Source organism: Dromiciops gliroides, chromosome 3 (genome assembly GCF_019393635.1).
Source record: "Dromiciops gliroides isolate mDroGli1 chromosome 3, mDroGli1.pri, whole genome shotgun sequence".
Classification (NCBI taxonomy): Eukaryota; Metazoa; Chordata; class Mammalia; order Microbiotheria; family Microbiotheriidae; genus Dromiciops; species Dromiciops gliroides.
This window is the reverse complement of record NC_057863.1, coordinates 28,357,798-28,385,621: the sequence shown is the minus strand read 5'-3', so window position 1 is coordinate 28,385,621 and position 27,824 is coordinate 28,357,798. Positions and strand designations below refer to the sequence as shown.

Genomic DNA, 27,824 nt, shown 5'->3' with positions numbered 1-27,824 from the left:
GAATGGGGATAATAGGTTGACAGCTGGAGTGCTTTTCGGCATCCATCCTCATGGTATCAGGAGAAATTGAGGAAGGTCTCTGGCATATCACATTCATGGGAGCACATGGAAAAGAGTCATGTAGGATAGGCACACATGGAGGGTTGGTGATGTGTCTGCATCATAGGAAACAACAAACATATTGATGGGATCTTACATTCATTTGAATAGTTATGTAGCTGCCAACTTAGTTGTTGTGAGGTTTCCAATAAGATGAGGTACGTAAAACATTTTGTGAACTTTAAAGTTCTTTATAAATGCCCTATGGTATTAATAATAAGTGCCCATGGGATGAATGAGGCCACATCTTTGTCTTCTAGTTATTGACTGAAACCACTGAATGAGAGAATGAGGGCTTTGAGGAATGAAGTTTCAAAGAGTATTGTGAAGTGGGAAGTGGTGACAAGTCAGGGCTGCCTCACATGCTCAGATGTCTATTTTGAGGAGAAAAAAGAAAAGGTTAGAGGGGCAGCTCTTGGAGACTTTGGAGTTGAGGAGATGCTGTTAGGCCTTTGCAGATGAAGCACATTGCTTTGCAACTTGGCCTCACTTTATTTGGATCGTTCATGTTCCAATTGTGAACTTCTGACTCTTCAGGACCCTGGAGAGTGACAGCCGGGAGCCAGGCTTCTGAAGACTGAGCTCAAGACTGTCATTCACCTGCACAGGATGCTATCTTCCCACGGCTTTCTCTATAAAAAAAAAAGCTGTTCATAATGCCCAAGTGATTCTATGCTACGAAAATGCACAAGATGCCAATAGAAGCTCAAGTGTATAGCCTGCATTTCAATCCCAGCTCTATTGCTTGTAACCCGTGTGGCCCAGCCTGCTGTAAATTTCTCCATCTACAAAATGAGGGGATTAGACAATTCCATCTCTAATGTCCATGATGAATATCAATCTTTGTTCTGATGAGCCGTTTTCCGAAATATGAATGTTCTGATCTCTGACTTGCTTTGATGCCCATATTTATATATACTTTGATGCTAAGAAAGGTTTTTACGTATAAGATCTTTAATCCTTACCAGAACCCTGTGAGGTAGATTCTGTCAGTATCACCATTTTACAGATGAGGAAACTAAGGCACACAAATGTTGAGAACATAGTCATGCAGTGAGCTTCTGATATTCAAGATGACCCTAGGTCTTCCTGAATACAGAGCCAGTTCTATACCCACAATCCCATGCTGTCTTTCATCAGCTATTTATTTATTTAAAAATCTGCTTTGGGGATATTTTGCAAGGGGCAGTGACGAGCACTTACTGCACAAGGAAGAACTAAAAGTCATGAGAAATGAGTTCAAATTCTGGCTCTGCTTATGTGATCTTGGACAAGTCACTTAGAATCCATGTGCCTCAGTTTCCTCATCTGTAAAATATGAGGCAAGATGGTCTTCCCAACTCTAAAGCTACAATATTGGCTACATGGGAAGATAGGCGTGGTATAAAAATCTTCCTGTTTCTTTAAGTTTGATATGAAGTTTGATTATTTCAGAAGACAGGCTGAAAGAGACAATGAACAATTGTCCTCTAGAAATTAAGGAACCCTCCTTTGCTTGACCATTGTAGGGAAATCTAGGGCAGCTAGGTGGTGAAGTGGATAGAGCAGTGGTTCTGAAGTTGGGAGGATCTGAGTTCAAATCTCACCTCAGACACTTACTAGCTGTGTGACCCTGGGCAAGTCACTTAACCTCAATTGTCTTAAATATCCAGGGCCATATCTAGTCATCTTGATACATATGTTGCCACTGGACCCAGATGGCTCTGGAGAAGAGAGTGAGGTTGGTGACCTTGCATGGTCCTGTCTCACTTAAATTCAATTCACTGTAAGTCTGATCCCCTTTGAGAATGAAGGAAAAATAACAGAAGAACAGTATCCTATTTGGCTGATACAACGGTCATATTTGAATAACTTCCTTATGGATGATTATAGCCATAATGTACAATTTTAATTCAATACAGAGTTGCCATGCCATAAATTCCCCACCTCGATAAAAGCATGGAATAACATAAGAACAAAGGAAAGGGATTTCATAGATAACAACAATCATGATGATTACAAAATGATAATAACCAACATTTATTTGACACTTAGTGCCAGGCACTATAAGGGCTTTACAATTATTATCTCATCTGATCCTCACAACAATGGCTAAGTGCTATTGTTATGACCATTTTTATAGAAATGTAGGCCTTGACAGTGATTCCCTTAATTTTTTTTTTAATTAGATGCAGCTAGGTGGTTCAGTGAATAGAGTCCCAGGCCTGGAGTCAGGAAGACTGGAGTTCAAGTCTGGCCTCAGACACTTACCAGATGTGTGACCATGGGAAAAATCACTTACCCTTATTTGCTTCAGTTTTCTCATCTTTACAATGAGATGCAGAAGGAAATGCTAACCATTCCAGTAACTCTGCCCAGAAACCCTCAAATGGGCTCACAAAGAGTCAGACATGATTGAACCGACTAAACACATAACTTGGTACATAGGAAGTCCTATATAAATGCTAGCTATCTAGCCAGTGCCCATAGAGACATGAATCCAGCACTGGGCATTTTTTAGACATGGAGGATGCTTATCCTTCTAGGAATCTTTTGTTCTTCCATTTTTGCAGGTCTCATTCTAGCTTCTTTCCTCATTCTTCCAAGGGACTTGAGTAGAAGGTTTCTATAATCTGTAGGCTTACTAAATACAATGGGGGCAAAATGTCAGCAAAACTAACCAGGCTGACTCCTCACAAGAGTCAACCTTCCTCCTTGTCTGAGGCTCTTGTTGTTAATCCCCTCTCCTCCCATTTGTTTCCTAGCACACTGAGCTGTGCCTCTTGATGTCCTATTTGCAGGATCTACATAGATTTATACCCAACCTTACTACACTCTTCGTTCTTTATTGAGCCATCCATAATCATGTTTTAGTCAAAAAAAAAATGTATAGTACCTGGAAAGAATAGGAGGCGGCAGGTATTTTAAGGCCTTGTCGGCATTTAAGGCAGTAACTATGACATTTGGTGGGAATGGGCCTCTTCCTATGATGGATTGTATGGCTTTTTTTGCCAAAGACTAAACTGAAGGTGACAGATACTTAACGACTTGCTCAGCTTCTCCCTTCATCCTAGAGTGAGTCATCCCAGAGTTCCATTATCCAATAGATCAACTTTCTGATCCAAATAGGAAAGATTTATCTGATGAAATACAATCAATAACCTGTTATTGTAGACTGTCCTCCAGTTGCCAGGATGAAGGTTGCATAGGGAAGGTTCTTATTCTCTTTACTGATAAGGGGTTTTTTACAGTTTGAGGTTTTTATTCTCTCCTAGTTCCTCATATGATCATAGATCTAGAACTGAGACCTCATGGATCATTTATTCCAATGCCACATATTTTACAAAAGAAGAAACTGAGGCAGAAAGGTTAAGGGTTCCAAGTAAATACAGGTGATAATCATGAGTCAGAATTTGACCCCCTCTCTTTGTGACTAAAGTTAAGAGCTTTCTTGCCTATGTTGCAGTTTCTCTTCCCCCTGGATCTGTGATTTCTTTGGTATGGGAAACTTTCAGGTCAGGAAGCAACTTTGTCAGTGTTGTTGGGCAACTCCGCACCTTATGGTCTTAGTCAGGTAGATGGTACAGTGGATAGAGTACTGGACTTAGATTCATGGAAGCCTCAGTTCCAATGATGCTTCTGACATTTATTAGAAATGTGAGCCTGGGCAAGTCATTAAACTTCTGTCTGTCTCAGTTTCCTCAACTATAAAATGGGCATAACAATAGCACTTACCCCCAAGGGTTGTTCTGACAATTAAAGGAAATAATATATTTTACATATATTATACATTTACTTTGAAAACTTTAAAGCATTATATAAACGTTAGTTCCCATTATCATTATTGGAGATATGCCTAGGCACTATAAGGTTAAGTGACTCATCCAGGGTTAAACATTCAGTATGTGTCAGAGGTTGCCTTCAACTCAGGTCTCTCTTCTTTACTATGCTGTCCTCATTTGGAATATTATCAATAAAAAACCAACTTATTACCCCAAACTCAAATTTCCTTATGGGATGTTGATACCTAAAATGCATGGCATCTGCATATCCCTGTGAATATGTGTGATTCCTCATAAATAATTCATTCCTTCCCAATTCCATTTCATTGCAGGTCATCAGTTCTGATACAGAATCTACTGTTTCCTTCTGGCTGATAGACACTGGGCAGAAAATCAAACAGTTTTCAGGTTGCCATGGTAATGCAGAAATCAGCACCATGGCCCTAGATCCAAGTGAGAAGAGGCTTTTAACGGGGAGCCCAGATGGTGGAATAAAGGTGTGAACAAACCCTGGGATGCTGTTTGCCAGCTCTTTTCTCAATAGGAGCTGAGCCAAAAGATTCTGCTGGGGGAAAACAACGTACACATAGGGGTGTGTGTGTGTGTGTGTGTGTGTGTGTGTGTGTGTATGTGTGTTGGCCTTGCTAGAGGAGAGATGTGACCAGATGACATAAACTTATTAATGAAACTCTTCAGTAACAAAGGTGTCAGGAAAATAGCTCTTGATGAGTAGACAAATCATGCTAAGGCATTCTTGAATGAAGGAAGGACAAATGTAGATAAAAGGAGAAATTCGCAAAGGAGTTGCCAAATGGTTAGGGCTGCATTTACCTAACAACCCATCTAATGAAGCCAGAGACAAGTAGATTGCTGCTCCTTGAAAACACTGACTCTCTTGTATTTTTGGCCTAAAGCATGTGACTAATTCCAAAATGTTAATGACTTTTCCCTGGATCCCTGTTAAGGCTTTTTATTGTCTCTAGGTTTATTTTATTTATCTTTATTATCATAATACACTGGTACCTAGAGATGGGTTATGCTTTCCATACTGCCATATGGCATGGCTTGCATAACCTAATGCAAGTCATGTGATTATTAATTTATTGGGCGGTACAATGCCAGTTGCTGTTTACTACTATAATATACATATGCAACTTTGGGATTTGTTTTTTTTTTTTTTGGTTGGGAGGTCATACTCATGATTTTACCAGAGTAGGGAACTCCCAATGTGAAAACTGTCTACCAATTCAAGATTTGGAAACTCACCAGTAACTTACAGTTGTAGAGCATTGCTTAGGTCTATGAGAAGATAAATAACATGCCCTAGGTCACACAGATAGTAAATGGAAGAGCTGGGATTTGAACCCAGGCACTCTGATGCCAAATTCAGGATCTTTTCCTTTCCAACCTTATTGGATATTATACCCCAAACTCTGTGATCCAACAAAACTGGCTTTTTCTTTGTTCCATACACACCATACTCCAGCTCCCAATTCTGTACTTCTGCCCTGGCTGTGCAATCTGTCTGGGATGTTCTCTTTCCTTCTCTCATAGCATTTTATTAAATTTCAATTCATTGCATTTGTATCCCCTTATAGCATAATGCCTGACACATAAAAGAAGTTTGAAAAAAACTTGTGGATTGATTGATTCTCTTTCCACTCTCAGCGATGCATATTTTTCTTGTTAGAAAGAATAAGAGAGAAGAAAGTTCAGCAAAACTAATCAACATATCAGTCAAGTCGGATAGTAGCTACAGTGTTCTACACCAATTGTCCCCCACATCTACAAACAAGGGAGGGAGATAGTTTCTTATTTATTCTTCTGGGCCTAGCATGACAATTTCTCCCCTTTCAGTTTCAGTTGTTGTGTTGCCATTCTTCCCACTTGCTTATTATGCTAGGTGTATGTATTATTTTCCTAGTTCTGCTTGTTTCACTTTGCACCTGTTCATATAAGTCTTCTCATGTCTTTCTATAGTCTTCATATTAATTTACCATGATTTGTTCCATTCCTCAATTGAAGGGTGTCTACTAGGCATTTGTATCCCTTTTGTACTTTCTGATCATTTGGTTTCTAAAAAGTGGACTGATGGGGCAGCTAGGTAGCACAGTGGATAGAGCACCAGCCTTGGAGTCAGGAGGACCTGAGTTCACATCCAGCCTCAGACACTTGACACTTACTAGCTGTGTGACCCTGGGCTAGTCACTTAACCCCAATTGCCTCATCAAAAATAATAATAAAAAAAGATACTACCATATAAAACTTTCCTTTTAAAAAAAAAAGTGGACCGATAAAAAAATGGAAATGGTCAGTGATCTGTTTTCCATATCCCTAGCCAAGCAGATATTGAGGGATAGTATATCTTCTCATTGATTTAATTATCTTAAATGCATTGGTGGCTTGTCATTGAATCAACTCATTATAGAATATATTATGAATAGTTATCATTCACTTTGTAATCACAAATATTTTAAAAGGAAGACTATTCTCTACCATTAATACATCTCTTAATGAAATTTAAACTCGATTCTTAGAAATAAACCCAAAGCATTTTTCACAATATTGTTTAATAAAAGGGATTTAAAAAAAAACAAAACTACAATTTCTTTGCTTGTTCTAAAAGTATTTTTTTTCCCTTAAAGATTTGGGATTTCAATGGACATTGCCATCACACCTTGAATGTGGGTCAAGATCGAGCTGTGGATATTTCTCAGATCCTAGTCTTCAAGAAGACTATACTAGTGGTAGGCTGGGAGAGGTATGTCCTTGGATGTCTTAGAGCAAAAGACTGGAAAGAAGGTAAAGGGAATGTTTTCATGTTGGGTTTCCAAATCTAAAACCAGGAGGGAGCATGGAAATGTTGACTCCCTCTGGGTCATTCATTTGCTGGTGACCTAATTGAGGGGAATTCTTAGTAGGAGTTGACTGCTTATCAACTGAGTGACAGATCAAAGAATCATAGGACTTAGAAGGACCTGGAGAAGCCATCTGGTGCCTATTTCTGGCTTGGGTGGTTTTCTTCCAGAGAACATTAATGTCTGAAACAACAGTTTCCCACCTTCTAAAAATATTCTCCCAATAATGTCCTTTTTTCCCTCCCTTAGTATCACTTTCCAGGACTTCACAGTTTTTAGTCAGAAAGCTTTTAATACTTGTCTTCAATTCCCCTAGTTATAAATTGATTCTTTTCTTAGTTAAAAAAAAAGATGAAAATAAATATCCAGCTAGAAAAGATTGTTGGAATATTTTTTAGTTTGTTACATAGAAGTGGCCTTGACAAAGCACTTCCTGTTTTCATGAAAACATTCCTCAACTTTCATCCCAAGGGAAACTATAATTCATTCTTTTCTCTGGAGAACTGAAGTGGTGCACTAGACCCAGGCATTCTAAGGCATCACCTATAAGAGAAAAATTAAAGGGGCCTGAATTTTGAAAATACTATGTCCAATAAATTTGACAGCACAGGAAATACTGATCTAAAAAGTCATTAGCCAGCACTTATTCACTGTCGAATTATCATTTTAATGGCTTGAGGTTAGTATGGGATAAACTGGTCCCCCCCACCCCATCAGATTCTATGCTCAGGCAACTAACTGTGCCATTTGGGTGGTTTTTATTAATCATAGAAAAGACCTTTAATCCAAGCACTAACGCATATAGACACATTAGCAGATGGAGCATATGGCCTATTATTTTTTTTTTCATAGAAATTTTGTTTGGTAGGAGGAAAAGCGCAGACCAAACTGTTCTACATAATATTATGACATAATTCTTCCATATATGCTTTTCGAAGGCAGGCTGCTTCCTGTCCATGGGAACAATCATTGTGACTCATAGCTAATTCAGCAATCTGCATCCTAATTATCTCTGTGTTAGGCACAGATATTGACCAAGGTAAAGTCTATGGGCTAGGCAGTATGCCTCATTCATAGAGCCTGAAAGAACTAGGATCACAATCTGCCTTTGACCTATTCTGGTTGGGTGGCCATGAACAAGTGAAGTACAACCTCTCAGTGACCAAGGCAACTCTCGAAGGCCATAAGTTTTAGATCTTGATATACAACAATGGAGGGAGTCCGTGAGTGGGAATTCTCTATAGCAATGAAATCATAGGAACAGACTCCCCTTTCCCTCCAAAAAATTATATGATGAAATAACATAATTTTTCTTTAATGACCAACTGGAACCACTGTTTAGTTGAATGTTTACCAGAAAAGAATTGTTTTATTTTTCTACCACCGTAAAAATGAAAGCAAATTTCTGAGTGAACCATAGCAGTGTCTGGCACATAATAGGTACTTAATAATAATACTTAGAGGACACCAATTTGTTCATTAAAACATCAATAGCCCATAATTAGAAGCGATGATGCTATTAGAATAGTTTCATTTTAAAGAAAGCAATTTTAAAAAATGGAAGCTTAAAGCCTTATAGGGCCACTGAGTCCAACGAAAATACGTTGAAAGGGGCAGCTAGGTGGCACAGTGGATAGAGCACCGGCCCTGCATTCAGGAGGACCTGAGTTCAAATCCGGCCTCAGACACTTAACACTTACTAGCTGTGTGACCCTGGGCAAGTCACTTAACCCCAATTGCCTCACCAAAAAAAAATATATACATTGAAAGAAATCCAAATACCTCCCTAAAGCTCTGAATTCTTCCCTGTCATTTGGATGGTTAGCTGTCATATGCTCATGTATCTAGCATCCCATCTCCCACCGTTGTTCCTTTGTACAGGCTGTTCCCTATACTGGGGATGCTATCCCTCCTGACTTCTGCATCTTGGGAAACTCTCTCTAAGGCTCAGCTCAAGTGCCTCCACCTATACAAGACCTTTCCAGAACACCCCAGACCCCACCTTCCCTGTTATTTCCTTTGAATATATTTAGTATCTGCTTGTTTGTGTACATGTTTTCCCTCAGGACAATGTAAGCCCCTTGCAGAAGAGACTATTTACTTTAACTTTTTATCCCCAGAGCCCAGAAGAGTAACTGATACATGACAGGTAAGTAGTAAACGTTTGATGACTTGGATTGAATTGTACTGAAAAAGACTTTGGAAGGAAGCTTTGAGAATACTGGAACAAGAATGGAAGAATTCATCTTCCTAGTTGTGGTACTCTAAAGGCAGCACTGGATTGGGGGGATATGAAGGTATGGTTTGGGCTGAAAAAAATCAAGACACTTAATCTATTAAAGTAGAAGCCAGGGCTGACAAATTTGTCACTACTGGCGACCTATTAGTCATAATTGGAAAAAGCAGCACAATCCACCATGAATGTCTATTCCTATCAACCATAATGGAAGGATCAATAAATTATCCATTATAACATTTATTCATATTTCCATGGATTTATGAACTGTATTTCCTGAGAAAGAGGCATTGAATTGGAACATATTTTATAATATCTAAGACTGGATCTCTTTTATTGGGGGAATTTAGTAGAGGGGCTTAAAAAAAAGACATCATCAGCTGATATCATTTATGAGATACAAATGTCCTGGCCTAGCATAAACAACTCAGATCACTCTCCTGAATAACTTAGTGATTTGAGAAAAATAACCTGAAGACTACCAACAACCTTCTTCCCAAACCCAAGGGAAGTTGCTGCCTTTATTGCTCTTAGTCCATGAACTTGTATCTACATGTACAAGTGAGTTTAATCTTCCTGTTCATTGGTCACTAAGGAGCCACTAACTGCTAGCAATTAGTAAGGTTTATTTGATTAGATTGTCTGGGCAATTTTCTCAAAACTATGGAACCAGTTTGTGTTCCTATGTAGACATAGACTAAAATGTTGGTTGTTTCAGACTTAAATTTGTATCCTAAATTTTCCTGATTGTAAAGTACATGTGTTATGCTGAAGTTTGAAGGCAAGGGTGATTTGTTCCCTAAGAACATTAATGTCTGCAACAAGAGGCACTGACACAATGCTACTTTGAGCAATTCAAACAGTACCTCTTGTTATTGAAATGGATATTGAAAAGGAAATATGCAGAGTACAGGAACCACAATCTGGCTTCTAGGGTATGTCCAGGGCTAACTTCCCAGTATGGTAGATCTGGGGTCATAGTTTCAGAGCTAAAAGGGACTTTAGGGGTCATTTAGTCCAACCCCTTATTTTACAGGTGAGGAGCTGAGACTCAGAGAGGTTACACAATGACTAAATTTCCCAGGAGATGTGTGAACCAAGATCTTCCTAACTCCCAATCCAGCTCTCCTAAAACACATTTCTGACTGGATTTAAATAGGTAAATGCAAATCAATTGACGAGCCACCAGTCAGTGAAATTAATCAGTCTAGCCAATGCAAATATGTCATCTCTATCACTCTGATTCAGACTCCCATCAGCTCTCTTCTGGACTATTGCAGTAACCTCCTAATTGGACTCCCTCCCTCAAGTCTCTCCCAATAGCTGTCAACATGATTTTTCTAAAGCATAGGCATGACATGTTAGTCATGATCAATATTCATTGAACTCCAGTAGCTCCTTAATGCTCTTGTCATTGTTTAGTCAACTGGTTGTGTCTTACTCTTCAGAACTCCTTTTGGGGTTTTCTTGGCAGAGTTACTGGAGTGCTTTGCTGTTTCCTTCTCTAGCTCATTTTACAGATGAGAAAACTAAGGCATACAGGGCCTAATGCTAGATTTGAACTCAGGATCTCCTGACTCCAGGACATGCACTCTATCTACTGTGCCACCCAGTTGCCCCTCCCTAATGTTGTTAGGACAAAATATAAAGTCTATTGGTTCATGTTAAAAGCTGTTCACAACTTGATACTAACTTAGCCTTTCAAATTTATTACTTAGTGCTTCCCTTCACTTTCATTAGGCTTCATCTTAATTGGCCTTCTTGTCTTTTCTCATACATGACACTGTCCTCCGGAGTGTTTTCATTGGCCATCTCTCATGCCTAGAACACATTCCTCCCTCACTTCTATGTCTTGGAATCTCCAAATTCCTTCAAAGCTCAGTTCAGCTATCTACACCACAAGGTTTTTATCCTGAGCCCTTTGGCAGTCTGGTGAAGCCTATGGACCCCTTCTCAGAATAATGTGTTTAAATGCTCAGATAAGATACATAGAATTGAAAAGGAAACCAATTATGTTGAAATATACTTATCAAAATGTAATAACAACAATAAATAACAACAAACAATAACAAGCAACAAGCAACCACCACCACCACCACCACCACCACCACCACCACCACCAACAACAACAACAACAACAATAAACTACAGTTTACAGACCCCAGGTTAAGAACTTCTGAATCCATATGAATCTTTGGTAGAATCTACATGAAGGTTTTCCTGAATCTCCCAGCTGTTCACGCCCTTTCTCCAGATTATGTTTTGTATTTTTTTTTTTTTTTAGTGAGGCAATGGGGGTTAAGTGACTTGCCCGGGGTCACACAGCTAGTAAGTCTTAAGTGTCTGAGGTTGGATTTGAACTCAGGTACTCCTGAATCCAGGGCTGGTGCTCTATCCACTGCGCCACCTAGCTGCCCCATGTTTTGTATTTTTACCTGTTAAGTGTCTTCCCTTACTACACTATAAGCTCCATGAAGGCAGGGACCTGTTCCCTTTTATCTTATATCCCCAGGGCCTAGCATTAATGACTACTTGTTGACTGATGGATAGATACTTTCTTGAACAATTTGATCTCATCTCCTTGGTGTGACCATAGTTAAATCATTTAAAGTGCTGGTTTGTTACTTTCCTTTGCCATAAAAGTTGAAAAATACCACCCCTCCCCCAAGGTTATGAACAAAATGAAATGAGATAACATTTATAGAAACACTTTGCAAACCATGAATTGTCCTGTACCATATATATCAGTCATAGTTATTCATCTGTATAAATGACCTCAATCTCTATGTCTCTTTTGTCTTTCTTTATTTCCCTCCTGTGGTCCTTTACTAGTCATGTAGATTTAATCCCATCCCTGTGGCAGTTTTAAAATTCATAAATAAAATACTAAAGATATGTAAGGATATACATAAATAAAATGCTAAATAAAAAGCAAGAGAGCCAGCCTGGGGCCTCTATACAAAATGTAGCCAAACCCAAATAAGCACTAGTGATATAGCAGCTGGCCTGGCTCCTTGCTCACAGTAGGTGCTCAATAAAGCTTTACAGATTAAATTTGGAAGTCAATTTTTGAAAGTGACCTGAGTTTGAGGATTTCATAGGCCTCAGGCAGATAACCTAACCATCACAGAATATAAGGTTCTTGCAGTCATCTCATTAGGGAATCATAATTCTCCCTCACAGTGGCTTCACTTTTTAGTTATAATAAGAATCCACTGATATTTTTCATGGTTATTGCCAGTTCTAGGATATTTGCAGAAGAGAATATAAAGAAGCAAGTATACTTAAAATTCACAGATAACCCAACTTCCAAACCTAATTTTAACTATTGGTTTCAGTCTAATCCAATATAATTCAAAAGAATACAACGGTCATTTAATAAATAGTGCCTACTAAGTGCAAGGTACTATGCTAGGCCTGGGGGTATGAATATAAACAGCAATGACAACAAAACCTGTTTTCAAGGGATTTATATCAACAACAACTTTAACATTTCTTTTTCTTTTTCTTTTTTTCCTGAAAAGAACCAGCTTCATCTTCCCTATTCCTGCATCTTCTCTTTAGCATCATTTTTTTTTTTTTTTGCAGGGCAATGAGGGTTAAGTGACTTGCCCAGGGTCACACAGCTAGTAAGTGTCAAGTGTCTGAGGCTGGATTTGGACTCAGGTTCTAATGAATCCAGGGCCAGTGCTTTATCCACTGCACCACCTAACTGCCCCCAGCATCAAATTTTAACAAGATAAAAACAAGCAGGAAGGGGCAGAAGGATCATGGTACCTAGACCTAGCAGCACACTTTGGATCCTGACTCTTTTCCTTACTTTCAGTTACTAATGCTCTCTTTTCCTTTTCAAATAATCTAGTCTTTACTTTTCTGATATTGTATCTTTCAAGAGTGAGGCTGGTGACTTCACACAGCTTTGCCTCACTTAAATCCAATTCACTGCAAGTCATGACATCATTCCTGGATGTCATGGTCCTCTTCAAGAAGGAAGGAAAAAAAACAAAAAGTGCTGGTAGGGCAGGGACTATTCTTACTGTCATCTTTTTATCTCTAGCACCTAGCATGTATTGAATTGCATAATCACCCCCTGTAATACCACCTTTGTTGAATTTCTTTAATGGTGATTTCTTCTTGAGCACTGTTAGCAGAAAACATTTTTATTTTTTGGTGAGGCAATTGGGGTTAAGTGACTTGTCCAGAGTCACACAGCTAATAAGTGTTAAGTATCTGAGGCTGGATATGAACTCAGGTCCTCCTGACTCCAGGGCTGGTGCTCTATCCACTGTGCCACCTAGCTGCCCCAGAAAACATATTTTCATAGATGAACTATATACTCAGGGAAACTCTTTTTTTTCCTTTTCATAAAAATTCATTTGGCTTTCAGTTGAAGGAATCATCACATTCAGAGAGAAGATGATAGATCATTGTCACAAAGAGGTGGTTGACGATATGAAGAACCTCCCAGGAAGTGCAAATATAAAGTGAAATTTAGAAGAGTTATGTAATGAAGACATTTCACTAGAGAGCCCACCAGGACAAAGACCAAGTCCTATCAACCTTGGAAAAGGAGGGTTTGGCTTGTTTTCTCCCAGGGTGCACTTTCCTTTGAATTATCCAGATAATTGTCTCACTCTGAATTTTGACTAACTCCGTAGGCATAGTCCTGTATTGTGGGTGAAGCTAGGAACTTTGGAAAATGCTATTTTAAAATAGAAAGTATGGTATGGATTTTTAGGCTATTTCAAGATAACTGTCATTTCTTGGGGAAGGTTTTCAGATTGGGTATTAAGGGGGAAGATGACAGCTAATTAATTTCTCAGTATTTTGACACCCAAGGTCAAATATCAGAAGGGATACTTGCTATATTTTCAGTAGTCTGCAAAGTTCTTTGCAGATTTGGGGAAGGGAGGATCATTTTGAATATTCTTGGTTAATAGTCATCATTTCAGCAAGTGGGCAAATTCAGCACTGGCTTCTGGAGAAAGGAGTCAGGTAAGGAGGACTGATAAAATGATTCTAAAGGGAATATCTCTAAATTTTAGCAATTTAATTTGATTTGATGAGAAATTTTTTTTTTTTGGTGAGACAATTGGGGTTAGGTGACTTGCCCAGGGTCACATAGCTAGTAAATGTTAAGTGTCTGAGGCTGGATTTGAACTCAGGTTCTCCTGAATCTAGGGCCAGTGCTCTATCCATTGCACCACCAAGCTGCCCCTTGATGAGAATTTTTAAGTGGGGCAACTAGGTCTCACAATGCATAGAGCTCCAGGCCTAAAGACAGGAAGACTCATCTTGGTGAGTTCAAATCTGGCCTCAGATACTTACTAGCTGTGTGACCCTGGGCAAGTCACTTAACCCAGTTTGCCTTGGCTTCCTCATGTGTAGAATGAGCGGCAGAAGGAAATGACAAAGGCCACAGAGAATCAGTCACGGCTGAAAAACAACTTAATGACGATAGATCTAGGCGGGTCGTGGTACCAGGCATTCCTTCCCTCATGTAGCTTACCGCTGAGTGGGGGGATACAATATGCATACAGATAAGAAAGTACAAGATAATTAAATCATTATAATTTTTAAAAAGCATTTAAAAAAATTTTTTTTTTTAGTGAGGCAGTTGGGGTTAAGTGACTTGCCCAGGGTCACACAGCTAGTAAGTGTTAAGTGTCTGAGGTCAGATTTGAACTCAGGGACTCCTGAATCCAGGGCCGGTGCTCTATCCACTGAGCCACCTAGCTGCCCCCTAAAAAGCATTTATATAGGGTTTTAAGATCTGGAAAAGTGCTTTACTACTATTATCACATCTCATCCTCATTATCTCATTTGGGAAGCTGGGTGGCAAAGTAGATAGAACATACCGTGTTTGAAATCTGGGAGTCCTGAATTCAAATCTGACCTCAGACACCAACTAGCTTTGTGATCCTGGACACGTCACTTAACCTCTCTGTGCCACAGTTTCTTCATTTGTAAAATGAAGATAATAAAAGTACCTAGCTCCCAGGATTGTTGTGAGACTCAAATAAGATGATATCTGTAAAGTTCTTAGAGCATATTATAAATACTAGTTAGTATTATTTTGCAGATGAGGAAACTGGTAGACATAGCTTACATGACTTGTTCGGGGTTACACAGCTAGTATCTGAGTCTATTTTGAGCTCATGCCCTCATGTTTCTAGGTCCAACATTATCTATTGAACCAAAAAACAAGATATGTCCAGAATAAATTGGAGATAATCACCAGAGAGTAGGTGCTAGCATTAAAGGAGATCAGGGCAGGCTTCTCATGGAAAGTGAGATTTTAGATTGAACTTGAAGGAAGCCATGAGGTAGCAGAGATGAGGAAGGAGATTATTCTAGGAATGGGGAATAGCTGGTGAAAATACCTGGAGTCTGGAACGAAAGTGGCTCAACCTCTATCCACTGAGCCACTTAGTTACCCTGAGTGGAGGATGAACTGGGGTGGGAAAGATGTTAGGGAGACCAACCAGCAGGCAGCTATGATAGTCTAGGCGTGAGGTCATGAGGGCCTGTAGGAGACTGGTTGCAGCACCAAATGGATTGATAGGAGCATATTTAAGGGATGTTATTTAAGGAAGAATTGACAGCTTTTGGCAATAGATTAGATGTGGAGGTTTAGAGGGATTGAGGACTCAATGATGACATATAGTTTGGAAGCCTGGGTGACTGGACCAATGTTGCAATACTTCAAAGTAAAAGGGAAATTTAGAAGGAGGAAGGGTTTGGGGACAGATATGCTGTTCCCTGTCCCCTATGGTAGTGTCCTACTCAAACCTCTGTCCCTACACTCAGAAGTCCCCTATGATCCTAAGAATTCCTTTACCACTCACCTGGCTGTTGCTTCACCAAAGTACATCTGACTTGTGATATTTCCTGAAGGTCTTGTTTTGTGATTTATCTTATAATTTGATAGACAAATTTATGCTAAGATATTAAGGACTATTCATAAATGATTTGTTACTTCAACAACCCCTTCCAAACCCTCAGTTAATTTTTTTTTTTTGGTGAGGCAATTGGGCTTAAGTGACTTGCCCAGGGTCACACAACTATAAGTGCTAAATGTTTGAGGCCAGATTTGAACTCAGGTACTCCTGAATCCAGGGCCAGTGCTCTATCCACTGCACCACCTAGCCGCCCCCTCAGTTAATTTTAATGAAATGAAACAAATGAATCAAAACTTCCCCCAGTTAATTTTAAGAAGATATGGCCATGCCTTCCTCCATTAAGCCTCTGTTCAGATGGCTCACTTGGAAAGAAGGTGACCTGGGAGTCTTGAAGGCTATGCCAGTAAAGCATAAGCTCTGAACCACCCTACCAAGGTTGAGAAGTTTCTAATACAGGTTGGTGATGTCATCCAAGGACCAGACTAACTTGATTTAGAGAGACTCACAACCAATTTTGTCACAGGGCATAATTTTGAAATTGTCAGCCCTCACAAGTTTTAATGACCTTTTAAGTTATTTTTATGGATATCTTCATCAATCCAGTTTTGGGACTTCTTTGCTCTAAAGTCTTTAGTGGCTCCCAATTGCTTACCAGGTAAAATTCATACCCCTTTGCCTAGTATTCAACATCTTTCACAAAATGGTTCCATTCTATCTTTTTTATTCTTATCATATTACTCCCTCCACATACTCTATAGCCTGCCTTAACTTAATTCCCTTCAACAATATTATCCCATGTTTTCCTGCCTCTACTTCTTTTCTTATATTTTCCCTATGTCTATAGTATCTCTTATCATCTTTACGTGTTCAATTCCTATAGATCCCTCAATGTCCAACTCAAATTCTACCTGTATGAAACTTTTACTGATCCTCCTTTTCTTTAAAGACCTTCTTTCACTTTTAGTCTTTACGGTGTGCTTTGTTTTCTATCCCTATAATTCCCTTACTTTGTATTATAATTATCTGTCTATAACATGACTACTAGATGAGATGTTCATAAGCTGGGATTTGTGGAGTCTGTGAACTTAGATGGGAAAAATTATATTTTTATTTTCTAATCCATGAAGTAGAATTCCTGTCAATTATTTAAAAACATAATTCAGAGAGATGGTCCATAGACTTCCCCAGCCTGCCCTATGACTCTGGCTCCTTAATTCAAACAAAAGTAAGTCAGAGACAGTATCTCATTGAATATTTGTACTGCTGTCAGTATTTAGCAAGGTGCTCCCACTATGTGATATATATTGAATAAATATTTGGTGAATTAAATTTTCCACTGGCAGTTTTTTTGTCAGCCCTTGAATTATGCCCCACAGGTGATGAGCTGTCCCTTCTACCTCAGGTGTCACTATTGGATATGTATAAACTCTTAATCTCTTTTCCTAGGGCAATTACTGTCTTCAGACTTCAAGACTTCACTCCATTTTTGGTTCAGCCTGAAGAATGGAAAGGAGGGGTACAGCATCGTGAGGACATCTTATGTGCTGCATTTTTACCTCCACAGACTCTCGTTACAGGTCATGGAACATTAATTTGTCAACCCATGCAGAAGGTTTAAATTCTTTCCCTTTCAAAAAAATTCAGAATATATTCATTGCAAAATGGATATCCCTTCTTTGGAGAAGAGAACGAGTTTTATGTTCTTGTTATTTCCTGACCTTCCCACTCTTGCTTCTTCCTACTTTCTTCTTCTCAATAGAATCATAATAATTATAGACTCTAAAAAAACTTTAGAGGTCATCTAGTCCCTTATTTTACAGAGGAGGAAACTGAGGCCTCAAGAGACAAAGTGATATCACCCTGGGGCCATGGATATAGAGCTAAAAGTGACTTTGGGATCTCTCTAGTCCAATTCTTTCATTTTGCAGATGAAAACAATGGAGTAAGTAGCTTGCTCAAGATCACACAGACAGGCACTAAGCTTCAGAGTAAGGGTTTGAACCCAATTCTGGACATAGTGTTCTTTTCATCATACCATGTTATTTTATAAAGGCTCCTTGCCTGGTGATTTCACCAAGATTGCCATTTCCTCATTTAGTGGCCAGTACTCAGAATACTGTCATTACATAATAAAGTAAAGCCAATACTGCACTTGGGAGATTCTGTCTGTAGCTTCCGTCCCATAACATGTGAGTAAATTGCAGCTTTTGGAAAGATAGATGTGTTTGCTTTAAGATGAAATACTTACAGAGTCCAAATGATACATCATTTCTTGCCAAAGAAAGTTGTTGTTGTGAGGAAAAATTCCCATAAAAAGTTACCAATAGGTCCATATTTCAGCAGACTGAATTAAAAAAAACCCTTAAAAACAAAGGTAAAGAATGGACCAGCCATGAAATGAGGCAACATATGATTGCGCCAAACTCTCTAAACCATGAATGGTGAATAGATTGAATTAGCACCAGACAGGAACTAGATCTTTAGTTTAGAATACACATTTCTCCAGGAACTGTTTGAAGATTAAAAAACAAAACAAAACAAAACAAACAAAAAACAACCAAAAAACATGGGGTCGATTCTGCAAGAAATTAATTTCCTCCTGGGTGTTTGGTAGGTGTTAAAGGGCAAATTCTACCATGTGATTAGAAATTCTTAGTCTGAACTTCTTATTTCTTCCTTATGGGGAGCTCTTTGCTCCCTAGTAGGGAGAATCCCTCCATCAGTCAGATCACAACTTATCTATACCTCACCATCTTTGAGAGTTGTCTGAGGGGCCCTGAAAGTTTAAATGGTTTGACTGGTACTACACAACCAAGGCAGAGTCTGATTCTAGGGCTCATTTGTTGTTGACTAGTCCACGTTGTCTCTGGAGATAGTGGGATATGATAGACACAAATCAAATACTTAAATATTCTTATTGTAACTTCCTTAAACAATATGATATTTTATTTGACCATGGTCTCCTAGAGAAAGATCATGGTTATCTTCCAAGGTGGATGGTACTTGAATAGTTGCTTACTAAAGCACTCCTTTGTTCAGTCTTATTTCATTATTGTGACCTGAAAGGGTTTGCTGCACCTGAATTTGGCTGGAGAACTAAAGGAAAAGATAATACAGTGACTATTGGAAGTTCCTCAAACTCTCAGCCTATTACTATGCTTAACAAGGATTTTTCTTTGCCCTTCCTATACATCTCTCCTTCCACTTCCATTTTCTCTCATTATTATTCCTTAGTTTAATAGTGGAAAGCTGGCTGGATTTGGAGACAGAGGACCTGGGTTCAAATTCTTGTGCTGTCACTAGCTATGTCACTTCTAGCAAGTTACTGCAATTCTCTGGGGCTCATTTTCCTCATGTAGAGAGAGAGAAGGTTGGTCTAGACCTCCTTTGAGATCCTTTCCAGATCTGTGTCTGTGATCTTATCAAGATTCCTGTGATCTGTAAGATAAAGAAGTTGGAGTAGATAACCTCTAAAGTCCCTTCCAATCCTAATTCCATCATCGCTATCCCACTCTGCGCAACTCCAGTTATACTCTTCCCATTGATGGACGTCCACATTCAACTTATACACAAGACTCAATAAAAGTAAGATAGTTTAGGGCATGAATTTCATCTTTAAATGAAAGATCATCATTTGTTTTAGGCCTGATGGGTCTTAATCAGTCTTACCATAAGGATCGATGTTGTACTTCTTTTAACAGTATTGGGAAAGAAACATGTATTTATACACATACATATGTATGCCTATGTGTGTGTGTGTGTGTGCACGCGTGTATAAATGTGAGGGCAGTAAAGGAGGCATAAGAATAGAAAAAAAAAGGAAGGAATGAAATAAGAGAAGGAAAAAGGATGAGGAAGTGAAGGCAACAAAAAGAGATAATTGGGAAGAGAGAATTCAATCATATTCATTTTCACCTTGAGGACTCCCGATGTTTCTTCCCCCTTCCTCAGAAGAGAAGTTAATGTTCCATTACTGATAAAATACTGCTACCCATGCTTACCTGTCCACTGAGATTTTCTTGCTAATCTAGTTTTTTGATGATTTGTGCTCTTTATCCTGCCCACCATAGGGAGTTATGATGGAGAAATTCTCATATGGAATAACAGTACAGAAAATGCTCACCATATTCTGCACCCATACTACCAAAGACAACTCCATTCACAATGGGGTGAGTACCATCTTGCAGCTTGAGTCCCAGGCAAACCCCAGTGAGTTTACTTGGGCTCTACATTGATTTTGTCCAGCCTGATCACTGCGAAATTATACATTATTGACCTTTATTTCAAGGGGTTGTTTACAGCTTTGTCTTGTCAAAGTGACTAAAAGAGCACCTGGAGCTTTTTCTGGGTTAGCTAATTCTCCAAGGCATGCTTCTGCTTTGTCTTTTGCCACCTCAGTGTTTTCAGGGGACACTCCTCTTTTGTTTTCACTGGAATTCCCTTTAGTTAATAAATTTCCCCAAATTGATTTTTATTTTTTCTGTATTAGAAGGGTGGGATTGAGTTAGATTTTATGATAGTTTAACGGAGCCCATGATATACCTTTTTGCTGGAGCTAAATGGCTTGACAATTACCTTTCACATTTTGAATTCGTTTCAGGCAAGTTTCTCCACTGCCTAATATATTCAGATAATGAATGTGTATTTTTTTTAAAAGCAGTGTCTCAATGTATCTCAGTGACATCTTTTTGAGTGGCCTCAATGTGGCCCTGAAAAATGATCTGTTATCAGATGAATTTTCTTCTGATCTGCTTAGTGAATCATCTATTGAGAGGAATCACAACTTAGGGCTTTCTGAACTACCAATACAAAGGTCTGAGATTTTTCATCTCTAAGGACTTGGCCATTCATGTTCACTAGAATAGTCAGTGGGAAATTCAAGGTCTTATCATGTCCCAGGGGAGAAGCACTGGATTTGGAGTCAGACAATCTGTTTTAAACTTTGCTCCTCTGCTTAATCCCCTTTTGACATTGGGCAAGTCACTTAACTGCTCTAGTCTTAGGTTTCCTCATTTGTAAACTGAAAAGGTTGGACTAGATGAACTCTGAGGTCCCTTCTTGCTCCAGAGCTATGAACCCATGGCCACTAGAAGAGTCTTGAGTTATTTAGCACAATCATGGCAAGTGGAGTTTTCATGCCTTTTATCAGATGGCAGAGGAAGGGGTTGGGGAAAGGAAATGAAGGTGGTCCACACTCATTGGATCATAGATTTAGAGATGGGAGGGACTATGGAGGCTTTTGAGTCTACCCCCCCTAGTTTTATAGATAAGGTAACTGAGGCATGGACTTTCCCATAGCCACACAGATAATAAGTATCTGAGATGAAGTTTGAACTAAGGTCTTCTTGGCTCAGAGTCCAGGGCTCTTTCTGCTATCCACAACTGCTTCTATTCCACCTGAGACTTGAATGTAACTGCCTTCTGAAGGGTCAATATGTCCAAGAGACTTTGATTAATGACAAAAATAATTGGAAAGCTTTTGCTGAGCTCTAAGTCTCTCCTAATTCTCTTAGTGTAGGCTCTCAGGACTCAAGATTCAAGCATGAGGGTCAGAGGATCATGTATTTATAGTTTAAAGGCATCTTAGGGATCAGCTAGTCCAGTCTCTTTATTTTACAGAAGAGGAAACTGAGCCCCAGAGAAATGACATGGGTATCCTGAGGTCACACAAGTAATAAGTGGAGGAAAGTGATTCAAATCTTAGATACTTCCCATCTCTTTGTTTTGATTCCATGCCAGGCATTATGCTGCATGCTGGTGATACAAATACAAATGAAAAAAATGGTGCCTTCTCTCAAGTAACTTATATTTTTCTTGTGGAGAAAGGATTTGTATAGAGAGATGTATGTCCAAAATATTTCAAGGGAGGTGAAAACCCTAACAACTAAAGGCACAAGGGAGAACTTCCTGGAGAAAACTGGACCTAAGATGACCCTTGAAGGAAGCTAAGGCATCTAAGAGGTACAGGTGAAAATGGAGTTCGTTCTAGGCCTAGGGCTCTGCGTGTTGTTGTTTGTCCTTCATTCTCAAAGAGGACCATGACACTGGGGTGATGTCATGACTTGCACTGAATTGGATTTAAGTGAGGGAGGGCTGGACAAGGTCACCAACCTTACTCTCTTCCAGAGCCATCTGGGTCCAGTGGCAAGATAGATAGATAGATAGATACATTCATACATGCATACCCACCCACAATGCATATATGTATATATACATATGCATATATGTACATACGCATATACACATGTGTATGTATATATGTACACATACACACATGTATGTATGTATGTTAGGTAGGTCATGATTACTGAAAATGGCCCTTGATATTTTAAGGAAATTGAGGTTAAGTGACTTGCCCAGGCACAGCTTATGCAAAGGCCCAGAGTCCAGACATGGAAAGTAGAGTTGAGGTAATAGCAAGTTGGCCATTTGTCTGCCATCCCGAGTTTGTGAAAGGGTGTGGGTTTTTGTTTGGTTGGTTTTGGTTTTTGTCAGAATTGTAATTTCTACAGTATTGGCAACATCTAGTGAGGAAATGCCCTCTAACAATGCAGATCAGCAACTGATCTGAAACTTATTCTCTTAGAGGTATTCCTGGGACACTGGGAAGTTGAGTGATTTGCCTGTGGTCACTCAGCTTGAGCGTGTTAGAGGTAAGACTTTGGTGCAGCAAACCCTGCTCTTCTTGAGTCCAACACCAACTCTCTCTCCATTTTGCCACAGTGCTTTTCATGAAAGGGGAGTAAAGTGACATTTCTAGAAAATTAGACTAGAGGAAGATTGTCAAGAATTATAAATATTGAGATTTGTATAAACTTGTTAGATGAGTGTTTATGCCAATGTATTCTGGTCTAATGGTGATAGGTGCAGGTAGGCAGGACCTTGGGAATGGAGAGTTGTCATCATTTAAAACCATGTTCCTACTCCTGCTGATATGAACCTGAGCAGGGCAGGAACAAGTGGACTTATCCTCTCTACTCATTCTCTACTCAGTTGGTCAAAAAGCATTTCTAGGAACTAGTGATACAAATCACAAATGAAACAGTTCTTACCCTCAAGGAGCTTGTGATCTATTTGGGAGTTGTGCCATTCACAATGATAAGGAAGCACAGGATATGTGCCAAATACATCAATAATGATTGGATAAACCAATAAGAATGTTCAGGAAGGCTCTTTCTTTGATCTTGATGAGGAGAGCATTTGAATTGAGCCTTGAAAGGAACTAGGAATTCGAAGAGGAGGATATGAGGAGGAAAGGCATCCCAGTCATGGGAGAAAGTCTATGCAAAGTCATGGAGATGAGAAATGAAAAGGCATACTTGAATTCTGGCTTGATTGGAGCAGAGTTCATGATGGAAAGGAATGAATAATCAGCCTGGCAAGACAGGCTTGATGCAGACTGTGAAAGGCTTTTAATGCCAAAGAAATTTACATTTTATATAAAAGGCATCAGGGGGATGCTGAAACTTCTGGAATAGGGGACAAATATGATCAGGTCTGTGCTTTCGGAATAACAGCATGTACTCTAATCAATATCACGATTACTCTGATCAATACAGTGATCCAAGGCATTTGCAAAGACTCATGATGAAAAGTGCTACCCACCTACAGAGAGAGAACTGAACTGAGTGCGGATTGAAGCAGACTTTCACTTTTTTTCTTGCCCCTTTTATTTTATTTTTTTTTTACAACATGGCAAATATAGAAATATGTTTTGCATGACTTCCCAATTATAATGGTTGTCCTACTGATTGCCTTCTCAATGGGTGAAGGAGTGGTTGGAAGGAAAGAATTTAGAATTCAAAATTTAAAAAGAATGTAAAAAAATTAAAGCTTAAAATAAAAATAATAATATGACCCAGACATCTATGTGGAGAAGAGATTGGAGAAGCAAGAGCTCAGTTGTATGAAGATGAAGTAGGAGGCTATCAGAATACTACAGACGAGACATGTTGAAGAGAAACATTGTGGAAAAATCTATAAGCTTTGGTCTTTGGGTTACTTAAACTTGGATAGAATATAAATATAGAAAAAGAGTCAACGCCCCTCGCCATAAGATTTGCTCAGAACATGGGGCAATTCATATCCCTAAAATTCAATAACTCTTTGAATTGTACTTTATTAAACAAACAGTCCCATTTTTTATCAATTTAGCCTGAAGAAAACGTAATGAAGTAATATTTCCTATTTATAGACAGAAATTTGCCTTCTAGAGAAACTCAATAACATGCAGTATTGACAGCATCTTAAGCATTCAGATGATCAGCATGGCTGATGTTCATTAAAAATTCCTTAGGATTGTTATTGATGATGAATGAGCTGAAAGCATCAAGGTACCTGACTCATGCTCTTCATGATCACCTGAGACTTTAGGAAGAATTCACACTCACAGAGGTACAGCTGCACTTGGAGCTTTTTACTGGGCTTGCATTTGAAGTGTCTGCTGATTTGCAGCTGAAAAACCCAAGCTAAGAACATGGATTTTGGACTGAGGAAAGGTACATGAAACACGTTAGTTTTAGAATGGTTTACAAAATGTATGATTGGATATAGGTTGGAAACCATGAGAAGTCTTGGCTACTGGGAGTAGATCTTAAGGATGGAGAAACACAGACATCTCTATTTGTGGACCTGCTCAATGGACTTGGATATATTAACATAATTATTCACATGTTTATTAAGGTCCTACTATGTATTAGGTCCTTCATTCCTTCCTTCTTCAATGTCTTGTCATGGTGTATGTTACCTCAGATTCTCAGGAGATGGAGTCAGTCCACAAGTACCTACTTAGCTGGATTGTAGACTGGGAGCTATAAGTTTAAAACCTACCCCAGACAGTTGTGTATGTGACCCTGGGGAAGTCACTTAATTTCTCCTATATTCAGTTTCCTCATCTGTAAAGTAGAAATAAGAACCCCTAACTCATAAAACTATTGAAAGGATTAAATGGGCTAACAGTCATGCAGGAAAGAAATAAACATTTATTAAGCACCTACTTTGTGCCAATCACTGTGCCAGGTGCCTTGCAAATATTTAATTCTTATAACAATGCTGCAAAGTAGGCGACATTATTATCCTCATTTCACAGGTGAGAAACAAGCAAATAGAGGTTAAGCGAATTGCTCAGGATCACTCCGCTGGTGAGTGTTTGAGGCCAAATTTGAACTCAGATCTGACTTCAGGCCCAGTACTCTATCCACTGTGCTGCCTGGTTGCCTAAAGTGCTTTGTAAACCTTAAAGTGACATATATGCTAGCTAATTGTTATTATTATTATTATTGTTTTTGTTGTTGTTAAGCATGTAATATAGATCATTCACTGTGTTAAGTGCTGGTATTACAAAGAAAGGCAAAAATTGTCAGGCAGTCAGTCAATAAGCATTTATTTATTGTCCAGTTGTTTTCAGTTGTGTCCAACTCCCTGTGACCCCATTTGGGGTTTTCTTAACAAAGATACTGAAGTGGTTTGTCATTTCCTTCTCCAGCTCATTTTATGGATGATTAACTGAGGCAAACAAGGTTAAGTGATTTGGCCAGGGTCACAAAGCTAGTTAGTATCTGAGGCTATATTTTAACTCAGGAAGTTAAGTCTTCCTGACTTCAGGACCAGTACACCATGTGCTATGGTACCCCCTCACTGAAGCAATTCTTAAACACCTACATTGTGCCAGGGATTGTGTTAAGTATTGGAGATAGGAAGAAAGGCAAAAGATAGTCCCTGCTCTTCAGTTACTCACAGATCTCCCAATCTAATAGAGAAACAAAATGAGAACAACTATGGACAATGATGGTGTATACAAGATAGATTGGAGATAATCTTAGAGAGCAGGCAGGGTTATCAGGAAAGGCTTCTTGTAGAAGGTGGGACTTTAAGGAAGCTGGAGAAGACAGGATGTAGAGATGAGTGAGAACATTCTAGGCATGGGAGATGGCCAGAGAAAAGAACTGAGGTCAGGAAATGCAGTGTCTTATGTGAGGGGTAGCAAGCAGGCCAATGTTACCAGATGGCAGAGTCCATGGGGAGAGTAAAGTGTGAGAAGACTGGGAAGGTAAGAGAGTGTCAGGCTTTGAATGCCCAACAGAGGATTTTATATTTGATTCTGGAGGTCATTGGGAGCCACTGGTGGTTACTGAATGGGAAGTGACATAGTGAGATCTAAGCTTTAGGAAGATTAATTTGACAGCTGAGTGGAGAATGCACTGGAAAGGTCCTGGCATGGACAGGCCTGGTCCCCAAAGAGCTCGCGTTCCAATGGGGGAGGCAATATGGTGGTGGTGATGGGGAATCCCAAAATGCCTTCCCCTTCAGAAGGTGATATTTGATCTGAGTCTGGAAGGAAACCAAAGGACCTGGGTTCAGGAAGACCTGAGTTCAAATCTTCCTTCAGACACTTACTAACTCAGTGACCATAGGCAAATGTAACCTCTCAATCACTCAGAAGTGGTGTCTAGCCCAGAATTACTCTCCCAATCCCAGTTTTCTCACCTCTAAAATAATAAAAGCACTACAAAATGTGAGTTACTATTACTGTTTTTATGTTTTTGTTATTGTTATTCTGAGAGGCTATGCCAGCAGAGTACAAATTCTGGTACGTATTACAAAGTTGGAATGACCTTAAGAAAGGACCCACTCTGTCAATAGTTATGAGGCCTCTTTAGATGAGTTCAGTGATGCTTACTACTGAGTTGGCCTTAGGCTTCTACATTGTTTTTTGGCCATGGCAATTCAGATAGACTGTTTGTTAAAATTCAGATCATCATTACTAAAGAAAGTACCCACAGCAAGAAAGCAATATACTTTGTACCTACATATATACTTCATACTTACCATTGTGATGGATAGTCATTTGTAGGGGATATTGTGGACAGGGCTCAGAAATGAGCTCATTGTGATGGCTTTTGAGCTCCCTTCCAGGTCTAAAAATCAACTATTTTTATTTAGAGAAGAAAAGGTGGGGGCAACAAACATATTCTTATAGCTATTTGAAATCAGCTTCAAGAGTGAATGTCAGGGACAGCTAGGTGGCATAGTGGATAAAACACCGGCCCTGGATTTAGGAGGACCTGAGTTCAAATCTGACCTCAGATACTTGACACTTACTAGTTGTGTGACCCTGGGCAAGTCACTTAACCCTCCTTGCCGTGCAAAAAAACCCCAAAAACAAAACACAAAAAAGAGTGAATGTCCCTTCACCTTAAACCAATCTACTTTGTCTTTCTTTCAGATGGAGATACAGAACTCCTAAAGCAACATAGGGCTGAAAGGGGATTCTCCCTTCCCATCTGTTCAGGAGAAACTATTCCAGGAGTTAATCCCTCTGAGATTGATAGCACCGAGGGAAATCATGCTGTTATGAGACTTTCCTTCCTGGAAGCTAGAAAAAATATTACAGTGACAGGTAAAATGTCTTCTACATTGCTCGCTGCCTTTGACTTCTTGTAGAATGTCAGAAAAAGGTAATATAAAAGCAAGAGAACTTGTGGGGATGGATGTCTTCCTACCTAGACCTCAGAGACATGTGGAGGAATGTCACAGAATTGGAGGGCCAGTCCTGGAAATAGGGGATAGGTATGGTTTAAGAAACCCCTAGATGAGGAAACTTCCCACATCAATGCAGATCAGCACATTCTCTGTAGGTTATTGTCTTGGTTTACTACTGCACTCAGAAGTTGTGTCTAGCCCGGAATTACTCAGCTGCTAAGTGTCTGTGATGGGTCTTCCTGAATCCAAGTCTAGTCTACTGTACCAGACTTTGTTGTTGTTCAGTCATTTTCAGTCATGCCCCACTCTTTGTGACCCCATTCGTGGCTTTGCTGAGATGCTGAAGTGGTTTGTCATTTTGTTCTCTGACCATTTTACAGATCAGGAAATGGAGACGAACAGGGTTAAGTGACTTACACAACTAGTAAGTGTCCACGCCTGATTTAACCTTAGGAAGATGAATCTTCCTGACTCCAGGCAAGGAACT

General features: G+C 39.3%; 1 protein-coding gene across 1 annotated transcript in view; it reads left to right on the top strand.

Annotated features, from left to right (window-relative positions):
* The window catches only part of WDR49 (WD repeat domain 49), a 204,227-nt gene that overhangs the window by 108,708 nt on the left and 67,695 nt on the right, over nt 1-27,824 (top strand). Inside the window, exons 8-12 of the mRNA XM_043997089.1 lie at nt 4,193-4,357; nt 6,506-6,621; nt 17,303-17,433; nt 19,927-20,025; nt 27,081-27,254. Of these exons, the coding sequence (XP_043853024.1) occupies nt 4,193-4,357; nt 6,506-6,621; nt 17,303-17,433; nt 19,927-20,025; nt 27,081-27,254 (685 nt within the window). The remainder of the gene's footprint in view (nt 1-4,192; nt 4,358-6,505; nt 6,622-17,302; nt 17,434-19,926; nt 20,026-27,080; nt 27,255-27,824) is intronic.